We start from the raw sequence: 13,205 nt of genomic DNA, 5'->3' as shown, positions 1-13,205 counted from the left end.
GTAGGGCAGGTCTATTTTTAATTCTTTGAGGAACCTCCACACAGTTTTCCAGAGTGGCTGCACCAGTTCACATTCCCACCAACAGTGTAAGAGGGTTCCCTTTTCTCCACATCCTCTCCAACATTTGTTGTTTCCTGCCTTATTAATTTTCCCCATTCTCACTGGTGTGAGGTGGTATCTCATTGTGGTTTTGATTTGTATTTCCCTGATGGCAAGTGATGCAGAGCATTTTCTCATGTGCATGTTGGCTTTAAATCTTTTATATCTTTATTAATTTTTAATTTACTTGATGTATCAATAATTGAGAAATGTGTTTTGAAATCTCTGCTATTGAAGTGGATTTTCATCCTTCCTGTAGTTTTTCAATTTATATACTCTGAGGATTTTGGAGTGATGGTTGCATATAAGTTTGGACTTTTTTAGAAAAACATTTTATTTATTTATTTTAGAAGGGGGAGCATAAATGGGGAGGGAGAGAAGGAGAGGGAGAGAACCTCAAGCAGACTCCTTTCCAAGCACAGAGCCTGAGGCAGGCCCCAATCTTATGACCTTGAGACTGTGACCTGAGCTGAAACTGAGAGTTGGACACTCAACTGACTGAGCCACCCAGGTGCCCCAGTTTAGAATTCTTATATCTGTTTAGCAAATTAATCTGTCATCAATATAATGACCCCTCCTGTCCCTATTATTAATTCTTATCTTATAGTTTTCTCTGTATGATATTAGCTTAGCTTAAATAGTTTTGTTTTTGTTAGTATTTGCTTTACATACCTTTTTCTGCACTTTTCAACTTTTCCATGTTCTTTTTTTTTAATATTTTATTTATTTATTCATGAGAGACAGAGAGAGAGAGAGAAAGAGAGAGAGAGAGGGAGAAGCAGGCTCCATGCAGGGAGCCCGATGTGGGACTCGATCCCTGGACTCCAGGATCACGCCTTGGGCTGAAGGCAGATGCTCAACCGCTGAGCCACCCAGGCGTCCCTACTTTTCCATGTTCTTATATCCCTCAGGACCCTGATCGTGTTGCTGCAGAGCACGCAACATTTAGGTTATGTCTCTTATAAATAAGATTAAGATGGATTTTTTTTAAAGACCCCATATGTAAGTTTGTCTTTCTTTTACTTGATGAGTTCAATCCATTTACATTGACTGTCATGATTTATATTTGGACCTGTACTTTCTGTTTTCTCTTTGTTTTGTTCTTCTACCCCATTCTTTTGTCCCCTGTTTTGCCTTATTTTGGATTGATTAAGGTTTTTTCATTTGTTTTTAAAGATTTCTTAGTCCTTTTCTTTCCCTATGTACTAGCTTGGAAGTTCTACGTTTTATTTCTGGTTTTGGTGGTTTCACTTGAATTTTATCCTAAATACTTTATTTCATTTTTTTAAAGGTTTTATTTATTTATTCATGATAGACAGAGAGAGAGAGGCAGAGACATAGGCAGAGGGAGAAGCAGGCTCCACGCCGGGAGCCGACGGACTCGATCCCGGGACTCCAGGATCACGCCCTGGGCCGAAGGCAGGCACCAAACCGCTGAGCCACCCAGGGATCCCCTTATTTCATTTTTTAAAAAGATTTTATTTATTTATTCATGAGAGACACAGAGAGAGAGACAGGCAGAGACACAGACAGAGGGAGAAGCAGGCTCCATGCAGGAGCCCGACGTGGGACTTGATCCCGGGTCTCCATGATCACACTGTGGGCCGAAGGCAGTGCTAAACTGCTAAGCCACCTGGGCTGCCCTCATAAATACTTTAAATAAAGGCTAGGTTTGTGACTATCTCAGTATTCCTAAAACATTACAAAGATCTTAAAAAACTAAACCGAGTTACTCCCATTCCATTTCATCAACTATTATTCTTCAGTGTTTTATTTCTCTTTTTGTGATCTTCTATACAAATAATAAAAAATATTTTTGTTTTATGAAGAAATGTTACTTACATTTTACTGGTATTTTCCTTTGTTACTATTTCTTTATATATTTCAGATCTTCATTGTGATCTCATTTTCCTTTTCTGTAGTTAGAGCTTTTAGTTTGGAAGTTAGTGAGATGCCATGATGGTAAATTTAGCCATTTGGCTTATGTTTATCTGAAAATAATTGTTATTTCTCATTTTTGAAGATTTTATTTGACCCAGAGAGAGAGAGGGGCAGAGAGGGAGGGAGCTTAGCAGGGAGACTGATGCAGGGCTTGATCTCAGAATCCCAGGATCATGACTTGAACTGAAGGCAGATGTTTAACTGACTAAGCTGCCCAGGCACCCCAATTTCTCATTTTTGAAAGGCAGTTTGCTCAGTAACAACTTCAGTTTGGTTGGTATTTTCTTTCACCACTTTGTAAATATTGTTCTATTGTTTTCTATTTTCCCTGGGTGTTGAAAAATCTTGTTGGTCTAATTATTGTTCCTTTATAGTGAATTTGGTTTTTATTTCTGGCTGGTTTTAGGATATGCTGTTTGTTTTTGGTATTCCCTGCTGTCTCAGTACAATGTGTTTAAATGTGAAAGGGTTTTTGTTTTTTCATCTTTCATAATATAAGTTGTATTTCCTGTACCTGTGTCTTTTACAAGTTCTGGAAAATACTCAATCATTATTTCCTTTTTTGTTTATATGATATTTATGCATACTTCCACCATTATCTTTTACAATATTGCTTCACCTCCATTTTCTCTATTTTCTTCTGTGGAACTCCATTAAGCTTATGTTGGACATTTTCATTCATCTTCCATATATTTTATCTTCTCTTTCATATTTTCCATCTCCCTTCCTTCTGTGCAGCATTCTATGTAGGTTCTTCAGACCTATTTTTCACTAATTTTCTCTTCTTACATTAAACCTACTGTTTAATCTATATGAATTTCCCACCTCCCCAACAACCATGCTTTTTATTTCTAAGAGTCCTATTTGTTTTTTGTTGTTTTTTTTTTTTTACAAATCTATGCCTCATTGGTTTTTATAATCCTTAAATCCTTAGTTCTTTCTCACCTTTTGACTCATATCTTTACCTAAAAATATACATATTTGAAGAGGTGACTTTGTTATTTATTGGTTTCTCTCAATTTTCTTGTGTAACTCATCAACTTGTTTGTTTAGTGATTTCTGATTGTAAGCTAGTATTTGTTTGCTCTTTAACTGTGGGGCTTAAAAGACTTTTCTCTAGATAAGTTGATATTACTTCTTTATAGAGCCAGGGAACATTCTGCCTCATGACCACTATGACTTCCGTTCCTGGGCCTTTGCTTAACATGAGAATCCTGGGGTCATCTTAGTTTCTTTGTGTTTGCTGAGGGCTTTGTCTCCAGAGAGCAGTGTAGGTATGGCATCTGCCCTTCTTTGCTTTGTTGCACACATCTCTTGTTTCAGCTCACTTCATTTGTTCCTAACAAGTCCATCAATGCATTAAAAGTTTGTTTTAGGGATCCCAAGTGGCTCAGTGGTTTGGAGCCTGCCTTCAGCCCAGGGCATGATCCTGGAGACCTGGGATCAAGTCCCACATCGGGCTCCCTGCATGGTGCCTGCTTCTCCCTCTGCCTGTGCCTCTGCCTTTCTCCCTCTCTCTCTCTCTCTCTCTCTCTCTCTCTCATGAATAAATAAATAAAATCTTTTTAAAAAAAGTTTGTTTTATAGTTTCAGCAAGTATTTTTTTTTAAGATTTTATTTATTTATTCATGAGAGACACAGAGAGAGAGAGAGAGGCAGAGACACAGGCAGAGGGAGAAGCAGGCTCCATGCAGGGAGCCCGACATGGGACTTCATCCTGGGTCTCCAGGATCATGCCCTAGGCTGTAGGCGGTGTTAAACCGCTGAGCCACCGGGGTTGCCCAAGTATTTTTTTTTTTTTTTTGTAAGACAGGGTGCTTCTGAGTATATAGTCTCTTATATTTCCAAGTAGCATTCATTGGTCATAATAATAGGAACATTTTAAAAATATTCTGTGTTGGGATCCCTGGGTGGCGCAGCGGTTTGGCGCCTGCCTTTGGCCCAGGGCACGATCCTGGAGACCCGGGATCGAATCCAACGTCGGGCTCCCGGTGCATGGAGCCTGCTTCTCCCTCTGCCTGTGTCTCTGCCTCTCTCTCTCTCTCCCTCTGTGACTATCATAAATAAATTTAAAAAAAAAAAGAAAATATCTTAAAAAAAATATTCTGTGTTCCTGAGACCAAGAAAATACCATCACTACTTACTTGTAGGAGAGGAAACTGGGATAATGTTTCTGAAAAATACATACATCCTAGAATTCAATTCAATAATTTTACTTTTAGAACTATCTTGTGTAAGTAATTTGGAATGCCTTCAAGCATTTATTTCCTGAGATATTTATTGAAGTGGTATTTTATATAATGAAATAAACTATGCCATTTGAGCCAGCCTTTCTTTCTGATATACCTACGTAGATCCCAATCTCATACACATCTGTAGCATTAAAATGAAATAAAACCAGGGACACCTGGGTGGCTCAGTTGGTTAGGTGTCCAACTCTTGATTTTGGCTTAGGTTGTGTTCTCAGAGTCGTGGGATTGAGCCCTGAGTCAGGCTTCATGCATAGTGGAGTCTGCTTCTCTCCTTCTCCCTCTGCCCCTCCTCACATGCTGTCCTCACTCTCTCTCAAAGAAATAATAAATCTTAAAAAAAAAAAAAATAAAACCAAACCCCACATAAATCATACCAAAAGCAATGTGGAGTAAAGCAGATCATTATTAAAGATTTCTGGGGGGGATCCCTGGGTGGCACAAGGTTTGGCGCCTGCCTTTGGCCCAAGGGCGCCATCCTGGAGACCCGGGATCGAATCCCACGTCGGGCTCCCGGTGCATGGAGCCTGCTTCTCCCTCTGCCTATGTCTCTGCCTATCTCTCTCTCTCTCTCTCTCTCTCTCTCTCTCTCACTCTCACTGTGTGCCTATCATAAATAAATAAAATTAAAAAAAAAAGATTTCTGGGGAAGAGAGGGGAAGGAAGTTACCCTGTGTCTTAAACAGCAACACTTCCTTAAAGATCTTTAATACCTCTGTATTTCACAAACTCTTTCTAGAGCTTGCCAAAATTTCCATGGTGTTACTGTCACCCATTCCTTTCCTGCCCTCCAACCCTGATTCTCCTCTTCACTTCCTTCTAGCCAGAGAGAATCTCTTCCCATTTCTACATTTTTCCAAAGTTCAACTGAAGTCTTTAGTGATAGAGTTTGTTTTTTCTTTTTTCTTTTTTGTAGTTTTTCACCATCTTTATACTATTTGAACTTACAACCTAATTTATCTTTTGCCTCCTTATCTTAAAGCTAAATAACACTGAGTTCCTTATACCTTTCTTTAGATTATTATAGTTGATTTAACTTTTCTATTTTCTTTTGTAGTATCCCAAATTGAGCATCAAATTTTAAGAAGAGTGTAGTAAGGATATTACTGCCTTGTCTTTAGACATATTACACCCGTTCATCTCACTGTATGGCAACACTGTTCATGTTGTATGTAGGAAACATATACATTTCGTTATCTTTTTTTAAAAATGTTCTTGATAATAGTTGAAGATGTGAAAATCTTGGGCTTTTTTTTTTGTTTGTTTTTCTTTGGTTATTAAATTTTTTTCCTGGTCTGTGTATTTATACTGAGGTACAGGTGAATTATGTGGGAAAATGGCTCCCACATTAATAATAGGGCATAATTTGTCTCAGTATACACCCCAAACTTGGACATAGTTTTTTTAAAAAACAACCTTTTGGGATCCCTGGGTGGCGCAGCGGTTTGGCGCCTGCCTTTGGCCCAGGGTGCGATCCTGGAGATCCGGGATCGAATCCCACGTCGGGCTCCCGGTGCATGGAGCCTGCTTCTCCCTCTGCCTCTGTCTCTGTGCCTCTCTCTCTCTCTCTCTGTGACTATCATAAATAAATAAATTAAAAAAAATAAATATAAAACAACCTTTTGGGTACCTATGTGGCTCAGTTGGTTAAGCATCTGCCTTCGGCTTAGGTCATGATCCCTAGGGTTCTAAGATCAAGTCCCCATGCTTGGCAGGGAGTCTGCTTCTCCCTGTACTCCTCCTCCCTGCTTGTGCTCACTCTTTCTGTCTCTCATAAACATTCTCTCTCATGCTCATTCTCTCAAATAAATAAAATCTTAAAAAAGAACAAGCGAAAAACAAAAATAACATTTTGCCTGGGGAGCTTTGGGAAGTATGCTGTCTTTAAAAAGCATATATGTTGGATTTTTCACTTCATATGAAATCACTGTTATTCTCACTTTTTGTTCTGTTTACAGCTATGCACATAAATATCTGATGTGCAGAGACATGGAGATCAGAAAAAAACATAAAATGAACTTCCAGAGAATACAGAATTAGACACAGGTCCACCAGGAAAGGATAGGCTTTTGAATGTGAAAACCTTTATTTAATTGAGGTATAAATGACATGCTAATTTCAGATTTAGAACATAATGACTTGATAGTTGCATTATAGTGTGAAAAGATCACCACGATAAGTCTAGTTCACATCCATCACCATATATAGTTAGAACATTTTTTTTTCTCATGATGAGAATTTTTTAAGATTTACTCCTTCAGCAACATTCCAGTATATAATACAATATTATTAACTAATCACCGGGCTACACATTACATAGCTATTATTTATTTTATAACCAGAAATGTGTACCTTTTGAACCCCTTTACCTATTTTGCACCCCCACCACCTCTGGCAACCACCAAGTCTGGTCTATCTGTGAGCTGGGTTTTTATGTCTTTTTGTTCTTTAAACCCAACATAGAAGCAAGATAATACAGTATTTGTCTTTCTCTGTCTTATTTCACATGGCATAATGTCTGTAAGGTCCATCCATGTTATTGAAAATAAAAAACAGCAAGATTTCATTTTTTTGATGGCTGATTAGTATTCTAGTGTGTGTGTGTGTGTGTGTATTGCATTTTCCTTACCATTTATCCATTGATGGACACTTAAGTTGTTTCTGAGTCTTGGTTATTATAAATAATACAATGAACGTGGGGTTACATCTTTGAGGTAGTGGTTTTGGGTTTCTTTGTTTTTGTTTTTTGTTTTTGTTTTTGTTTTTGTTTTTTTCAGATAAAATACCCAGAAGTGGCATTGCTGGATCATTTGGTGGTTCTATTTTTAATCAGGGGTGGGGGGGAACCTCCATACTATTTTCCATAGCAGTTGTACCAATGTACCAATTTACATGGAATGTGAAAACTTTTAACTTTCAAGGGGATATAGATGTTAACAAAGGCCCTGAATATCTGTGGGTATTATAAAGTTATTTGTGTGTGTATACATACGTATATATATAAATTATGTATATTGTATCTTTCTCAACTTTAGATGGGGTTACTCCTGATAAACCCATCCTAAATTGAAAATAATAAGTTGAACATCTGAAACTAATATAAACTATATAACACTGTATGTAAACTATACTGGAATTAAAATAAATTTTTTAAATCAAAAAATAAAAAATATATATTCCTTCTATACCAAAAAAAGCAAATATCATAATTTGAAATTCATTTGATATATCTAACATACTGAACATCAGAACTTATCTTGGCCTACCTTAAATGTGCTCAGAACACTTACATTAGTCTGCAGGTGGGCAAATGATCTAACACAAAGCCTATCTTATAATTAAGTATTAAATATCTCATGTAATCTATTGAATACTGCACTGAAACTGAAAACAGAATGGTTTTATGGGTACAGAAGGTTGCTTATCTATGATCACATGGCTGAGAAAGAGCTGTGGCTTGTTGCTGCTGCCCAGCATCACAGAAGAATATTGTATTGCATATCACTAGCCCAGGAGAAAATCTACATCAAAATTTGAGGTACAGTTTCTGCTGAATGTGTATCTCTTTTGCATCATTATAAAGTAAAAATTTGTAAGTCAAACCAGTGTAGGGGACCTCTGTGTAAGTAGGGGACCATCTATGCACACAAATATACATGTTTACACACACAAATGTGATTTTTATATATGGTTCTTTAAATTTTTTACATCTCGCCTTTATGTGTATTTTTTTTTTTGCCTTTATGTGTGTTATTAACAGATTTGGCCAATTGAACACTTAGGCTGAATCATTATAAAATGTAACAGTAAATAAGCTTGCTAAATTTCTCCTTGTTCAGTTTATCCTTTATGTGCTTGTGTTTCAGCAGCTGAAGATCACAAGGAAAGACATTTTCAAATAAGAGAGTTTGGAGCACCTCAGTTTTCTAACTCTGAAAATGGTAAGAAATTATAATTTCATCATATATACAGATAATTTGTTATTTAAAATTCTTTAGTTTTAATTTAATAATTATTTCCTTAACAAAACCTGTATAGGTCTCTACACAGGGATGCAGCCCTGTACTTCTATTTTGTAGCACATCACAATGGAAATGAAGTCATTATTTGTTTTGTATGTGCAGACCTTTGTCCAAACATTTCTGTATAACTGTGAGGACTGGTAGGATGGTGTCTGTCTCACTGTGTGCTGTACTTTCACTCTCCAGCAATTGTAGACCGTCAGTAAATGCTACCTTGAATATTTTTCCCAATCAATTATCATTTGTCTGACTTTTCATGTAGTTGTTTCTTGCTATGTAAATTTAAAAAATAATTTTATGTAGCCAAATTTATGAATCTTTTCTTTTATTGGATCTTTTTTTTTGTCTTATGAGAACCCAGATTAGAAGAGTTCATTTATACTGTCTTCTAGCATTTGTATACTTTTATTTTTTACATTAGATCCCCAATTCACTTGGAGTTTATTTAGCCATATGGTATTAGCAGTGGATTAAATGTTATCATTTCACAAGTGGCTGTGCTTTTATATCATTTTTTTAAAATGCTACCTTTGCCACAGCAATTTGAGATAGCTTCCAAACATATATAAGGTTTCTATATGTACTTGGGTCTCTTTCTGGATTTTCTTTATATTTCATTGATGTTTGCATGCACCAGTTCCACATGGTTTTAATTATAGAAAGTTTCTTTTGTGTTTTATATCTGGTAGGGCTAGTATCCTTTTTTTTTTCAATATTTTCTTAGCTATTCTTGCACGCTTATTTTTTAATATAAACTTTCTATAATATTGTCTAGCTCTATAGAAAGGCTCATTGTTCCTCTTTTTTTTTTTTTTAAAGATTTTATTTATTAGAGAGAGGGTGAACATGAGCAGGGGGAGGGGCAGAGAGAGAAACAGGTTCCCGGCTGAGCAGATCATGATCTGCTACATGATCCCCTGGGATCATGACCCAAGCTGAAGACATATGCTTACATGATTGAGCCACCCAGGTGCCCCTCGTTGTTCTTCTTATTGTGATAACATTAAGTGAGAAAACTGACAGTTTGATGGTGCTGAGACATCCTAACTAGAAACAAGGGACATTTTTCTATTAAAATTTCCTTGTGTATCTTTTTTTTTTTAAGATTTTATTTATTTATTGAAGAGAGATATATAGAGAGAAAGAGAGAGGCAGAGGGAGAAGCAGGCTCCATGCAGAGAGCCTGACGTGGGACTCAATCCCAGGTCTCCAGGATCACACCCTGGGCTGAAGGTGGCGCTAAACCACTGGGCCACTGGGACTGCCCATCCTTGTGTATCTTTTATATAGTTTTTTTCATATAGGTTTTGAGCAGTTTTTGTTATTTCTTTTTATATTTTTGTTGCCATTATAAATATTTTCTTTTAATATATGTATTTCTTTTCATATACATATATATGTGTAATATATATATGTGTGTGTATATTTTTCTTAAGTAATCTTTATGTTATGCCCAACATGGGGGTCCAGCTCACGACCATGAGATCAAGAGTTGCATGCTGTGTACCAACTGAGCCAGCCAGGTGCCCCTTTTCCAGTATATATATATATATATATATATATATATATATTTTTTTTTTTTTTTTTTAAGATTTTATTTATCCATTCATGAGAGACAGAGAGAGAGGCAGAGAAACAGGCAGAGGGAAAAGCAGGCTCCATGCAGGGAGCCCAATGCAGGATCCAATCGCGGGACCCCAGGATCATGCCCTGGGCCAAAGACAGGTGCCAACCCGCTGAGCCAGGGATCCCCCTCCATTCTATTTTTAACTGGTTATTATTTTGTGTATATAAATGCTATTGATATTTTGCATGTTACTATACTATGCTGCTACCTTGCTGATTTTTTTTTAGCTTGACCTCAGGACCCCAGGATCATGACCTGAGCCAAAGGCAATTATTTCATTTTTCTTCTTAAATGTATTAATATGATGAACTATATTATTAGGTCTCCTGATAATCACACCATTTTTGCATTCCAGTTATAAACCCAGCTTTGTCATTGTGCATTAATTTGATGATGTTTTATTTACTATTTTTGCATTGCTATTGATTTCTCTGTGAAAACGTTTAGACCTGGTACTTTTTGTGTTTTCTTCTCTATGAAAATTGGTCTATTTAAACTTATTATATATACTGGGATCAATTTTAGTAAATTTTATTTTTCTCAAATTATTCATTTTGTCTAGATTATCAGATTTATTTGCATAGATTTATATAAAATCTCTGCTTTTTAGCAGCTTTATTGAAATAGGTTTAAAAAATTACCAATTGTAAATTAACAAATGTAAAATTCAGTGATTTTTAGTAAATGTATAGAGTTGTGCATCTATCACCAAAATCTCTCATACTTGTTTACAGTACTCACTCTCACTCTCAGGCCTAGAAGATTACTAATCTGATTTCTGTCTCTATAAATTTCCCTTTCGTGGACTGAAATTATACAAAAGGTAGTATTTTGTGTTTGATTTTATAGGTCTTCCATTAAACCTAATGTTTTTCTAGATTCATCCATGTTGTTGCAGAAAGCAGTTCATTAGTCTTTTTTCTTAAATTTTTCATTGTAAAATACATGTAAAATTTGGCATCCTGTTTCAAGCATATAATTCAGTGGTATTAAATACATAATATTATGCAACCATCACCACCATCCAACTTTGTAACTCTTTTCATTATAAAACTGAAAGTCTGTATCCATTAAACAGTAATTCCCCATTCCCCCACCTCTGCCCAGTCCCTGACACCCAACATTCTTCTATCTCTATGATTTTGACTACGCCAATTACCTCATCTCTATGAAATCATAAAGTATTTGTCTTTTTGTGACTGGCTTATTTTGCTTAGTATAACATCCTCAAGGTTCATCCATATTGTGACATATTGCAGAATTTTCTTCCTTTACAGGGCTGAATAATATTACATTGTATGTATACAGCACATTTTGCTAACTGTGGTTCATTACTTTTTATTCATGAATGTGTATTCCATTGTATGGATATACCACATTATATTTATCCATTTACGGTAGATGGATGTTTGGATTGTTTTTGGGTTTTGGCTATTATAATGTTGTTATGAACATTCAAATACTTCTCCAATATGGACATAAGATTTCACTTTTCTTGGTTAGATTCCTAGGAGTGGAATTGCTAAGTTATATATAGGGTAAATTTGAGTTTACTTTTTAAGGAACTGCCAAATTGTTTTTCAAAGTGGCTTTACTACCATTTCATTCCCATTAGCAAAGAATGAGGTGTCTAGTCTTCCACATCTTTGTCAGCATTTGGTATTGTCTTTTTAACATGTATATTTTAGTGCTTGTAATTTGTGGCTTTAATTTGGATTTCTCCAGTGATTTATGATGTTGAGTATTATTTCCTGTGTTTATTGGCTATTCATATATCTTCTTTGTTGACAAATCTATGATTTGTCTATTTTTTAATTGGGTTATTGATCTTATAATTAGATTGTAAGATTTCTTTATTCTTGGTACAAGTTCTTTGTCAGACATGAATTATAAATATTTTATCCTAGTCATCTTATTTTCTTGATTTTTGCCTCTTGAAACACAGAATTTTAAAAATTTTATGAAGTTCAACTTACCATTGTTTTTTTCTTCTATGGATTGTTCTTTTGGTATCAAATCTAGAAACTCTCCCTACCTATAGGTCTCAAAGATTTTCTATGTATTTGTGAAGTTTTTAATTAATTAATTAAATAATTTATTAATTAATTTATTTATTTATTCATGAGAGAGAGAGAGAGAGAGAAGTAGAGACACAGGCAGAGGGAGAAGCAGGCTCCATGCAGGGAAGCTCAATGTGGGACTCGGTCCCTGGACTCCAGGATCATACCCTGAGCCAAAGGCAGGTGATAAACCGCTGAGCTACCAAGGGATCTCCTGAAGTTTTTAATTTTAGCTTTTTATGTAGGACTATGATCATTTTGAGTTAATTGGTATGTATGGTGTGAGGTAGGTAAGTTTTTTTAGTTTTAATTTTTGTTTTTGTCTCTTGCATATGCACATCCAGTGCCATTTATTGAAAGGACATTCCTTTCTCCTTTGAATTTTCTTGGCATTTTTGTTAAAATCAAGTGACCAGAAAAAAATAAAAAAATTAAGGTTATGTTTCTGGATTTTAGTTTCTATTCCACTGATCTGTATACCTATCTTTAGCCAGTACCATACTATCTTGATTTCTGTCGCTTTATACTGAATTTTAAAAATAGGTAGTGTAAATCCCACAGCATTGTTCTTTTTCCAAAATTGTTTTAGCTCTTCTAACTCCTTTACATTTCCATATAAATTTTACAATCATCTTGTCAACTTCTATCCAAAAAAGCTACTGGGATTTTGATAGGTATTGTATTGAATTCATACATCAGTTTTGGAGTTAATTGCTATCTGGACATTATTGACTCTTCCAATCTATGAATGTGAAGATTTGCTTTTTATCTCTGCTTTTAGTGGTTTGCCTGTGGTGTATGTAGATATGGATCTCTATACATTGAGAGTATATTGAAGTTTTCAACAAATTTGGAGATTATCCATTATTTCTTCACATTCTCCCCCTCCGACCCTTTTGAGACTGTTAATTGTGCGTATACTGGTACTTTTGATGTTGGCCCACCATTTCACTGAGATACCGTGCATTTTTTTTATTATTCTTTTTTCTTCTCTCAGTTCTTTAGGTTGTATAATCTCGGTCAGTCTATCTTAAAGTTAGCTAATTCTCTCTTACACTAGTTCAGATCTACTGGTGATCCTCTCTAGTGAATTTTTCATTTGTAATTATACTTTCCAACTTCAGAATTTCCATATGGTTCTTTTTTAATAATTTTGAACTCTGTTGATATTCTCTATTTGATGCAACATTATCATCACACCTTCCTT

At 35.6% G+C, this 13,205-nt stretch overlaps 1 protein-coding gene across 2 annotated transcripts in view; it reads left to right on the top strand.

Annotated features, from left to right (window-relative positions):
- Nucleotides 1-13,205, top strand: part of ICA1L (islet cell autoantigen 1 like) — an 82,263-nt gene that overhangs the window by 47,869 nt on the left and 21,189 nt on the right. For both annotated transcript variants that reach the window (XM_055345161.1, XM_055345160.1), the window contains exon 10: nt 8,156-8,230. In XM_055345161.1, coding sequence (XP_055201136.1) covers nt 8,156-8,230 — 75 coding nt within the window. The remainder of the gene's footprint in view (nt 1-8,155; nt 8,231-13,205) is intronic.

The sequence above is a fragment of the Nyctereutes procyonoides genome, unplaced genomic scaffold, assembly GCF_905146905.1.
Source record: "Nyctereutes procyonoides isolate TBG_1078 unplaced genomic scaffold, NYPRO_anot_genome, whole genome shotgun sequence".
NCBI lineage: Eukaryota > Metazoa > Chordata > Mammalia > Carnivora > Canidae > Nyctereutes > Nyctereutes procyonoides.
The sequence above is the reverse complement of the archived record's forward strand: the minus strand, read 5'-3'. Positions and strand labels throughout refer to the sequence as shown.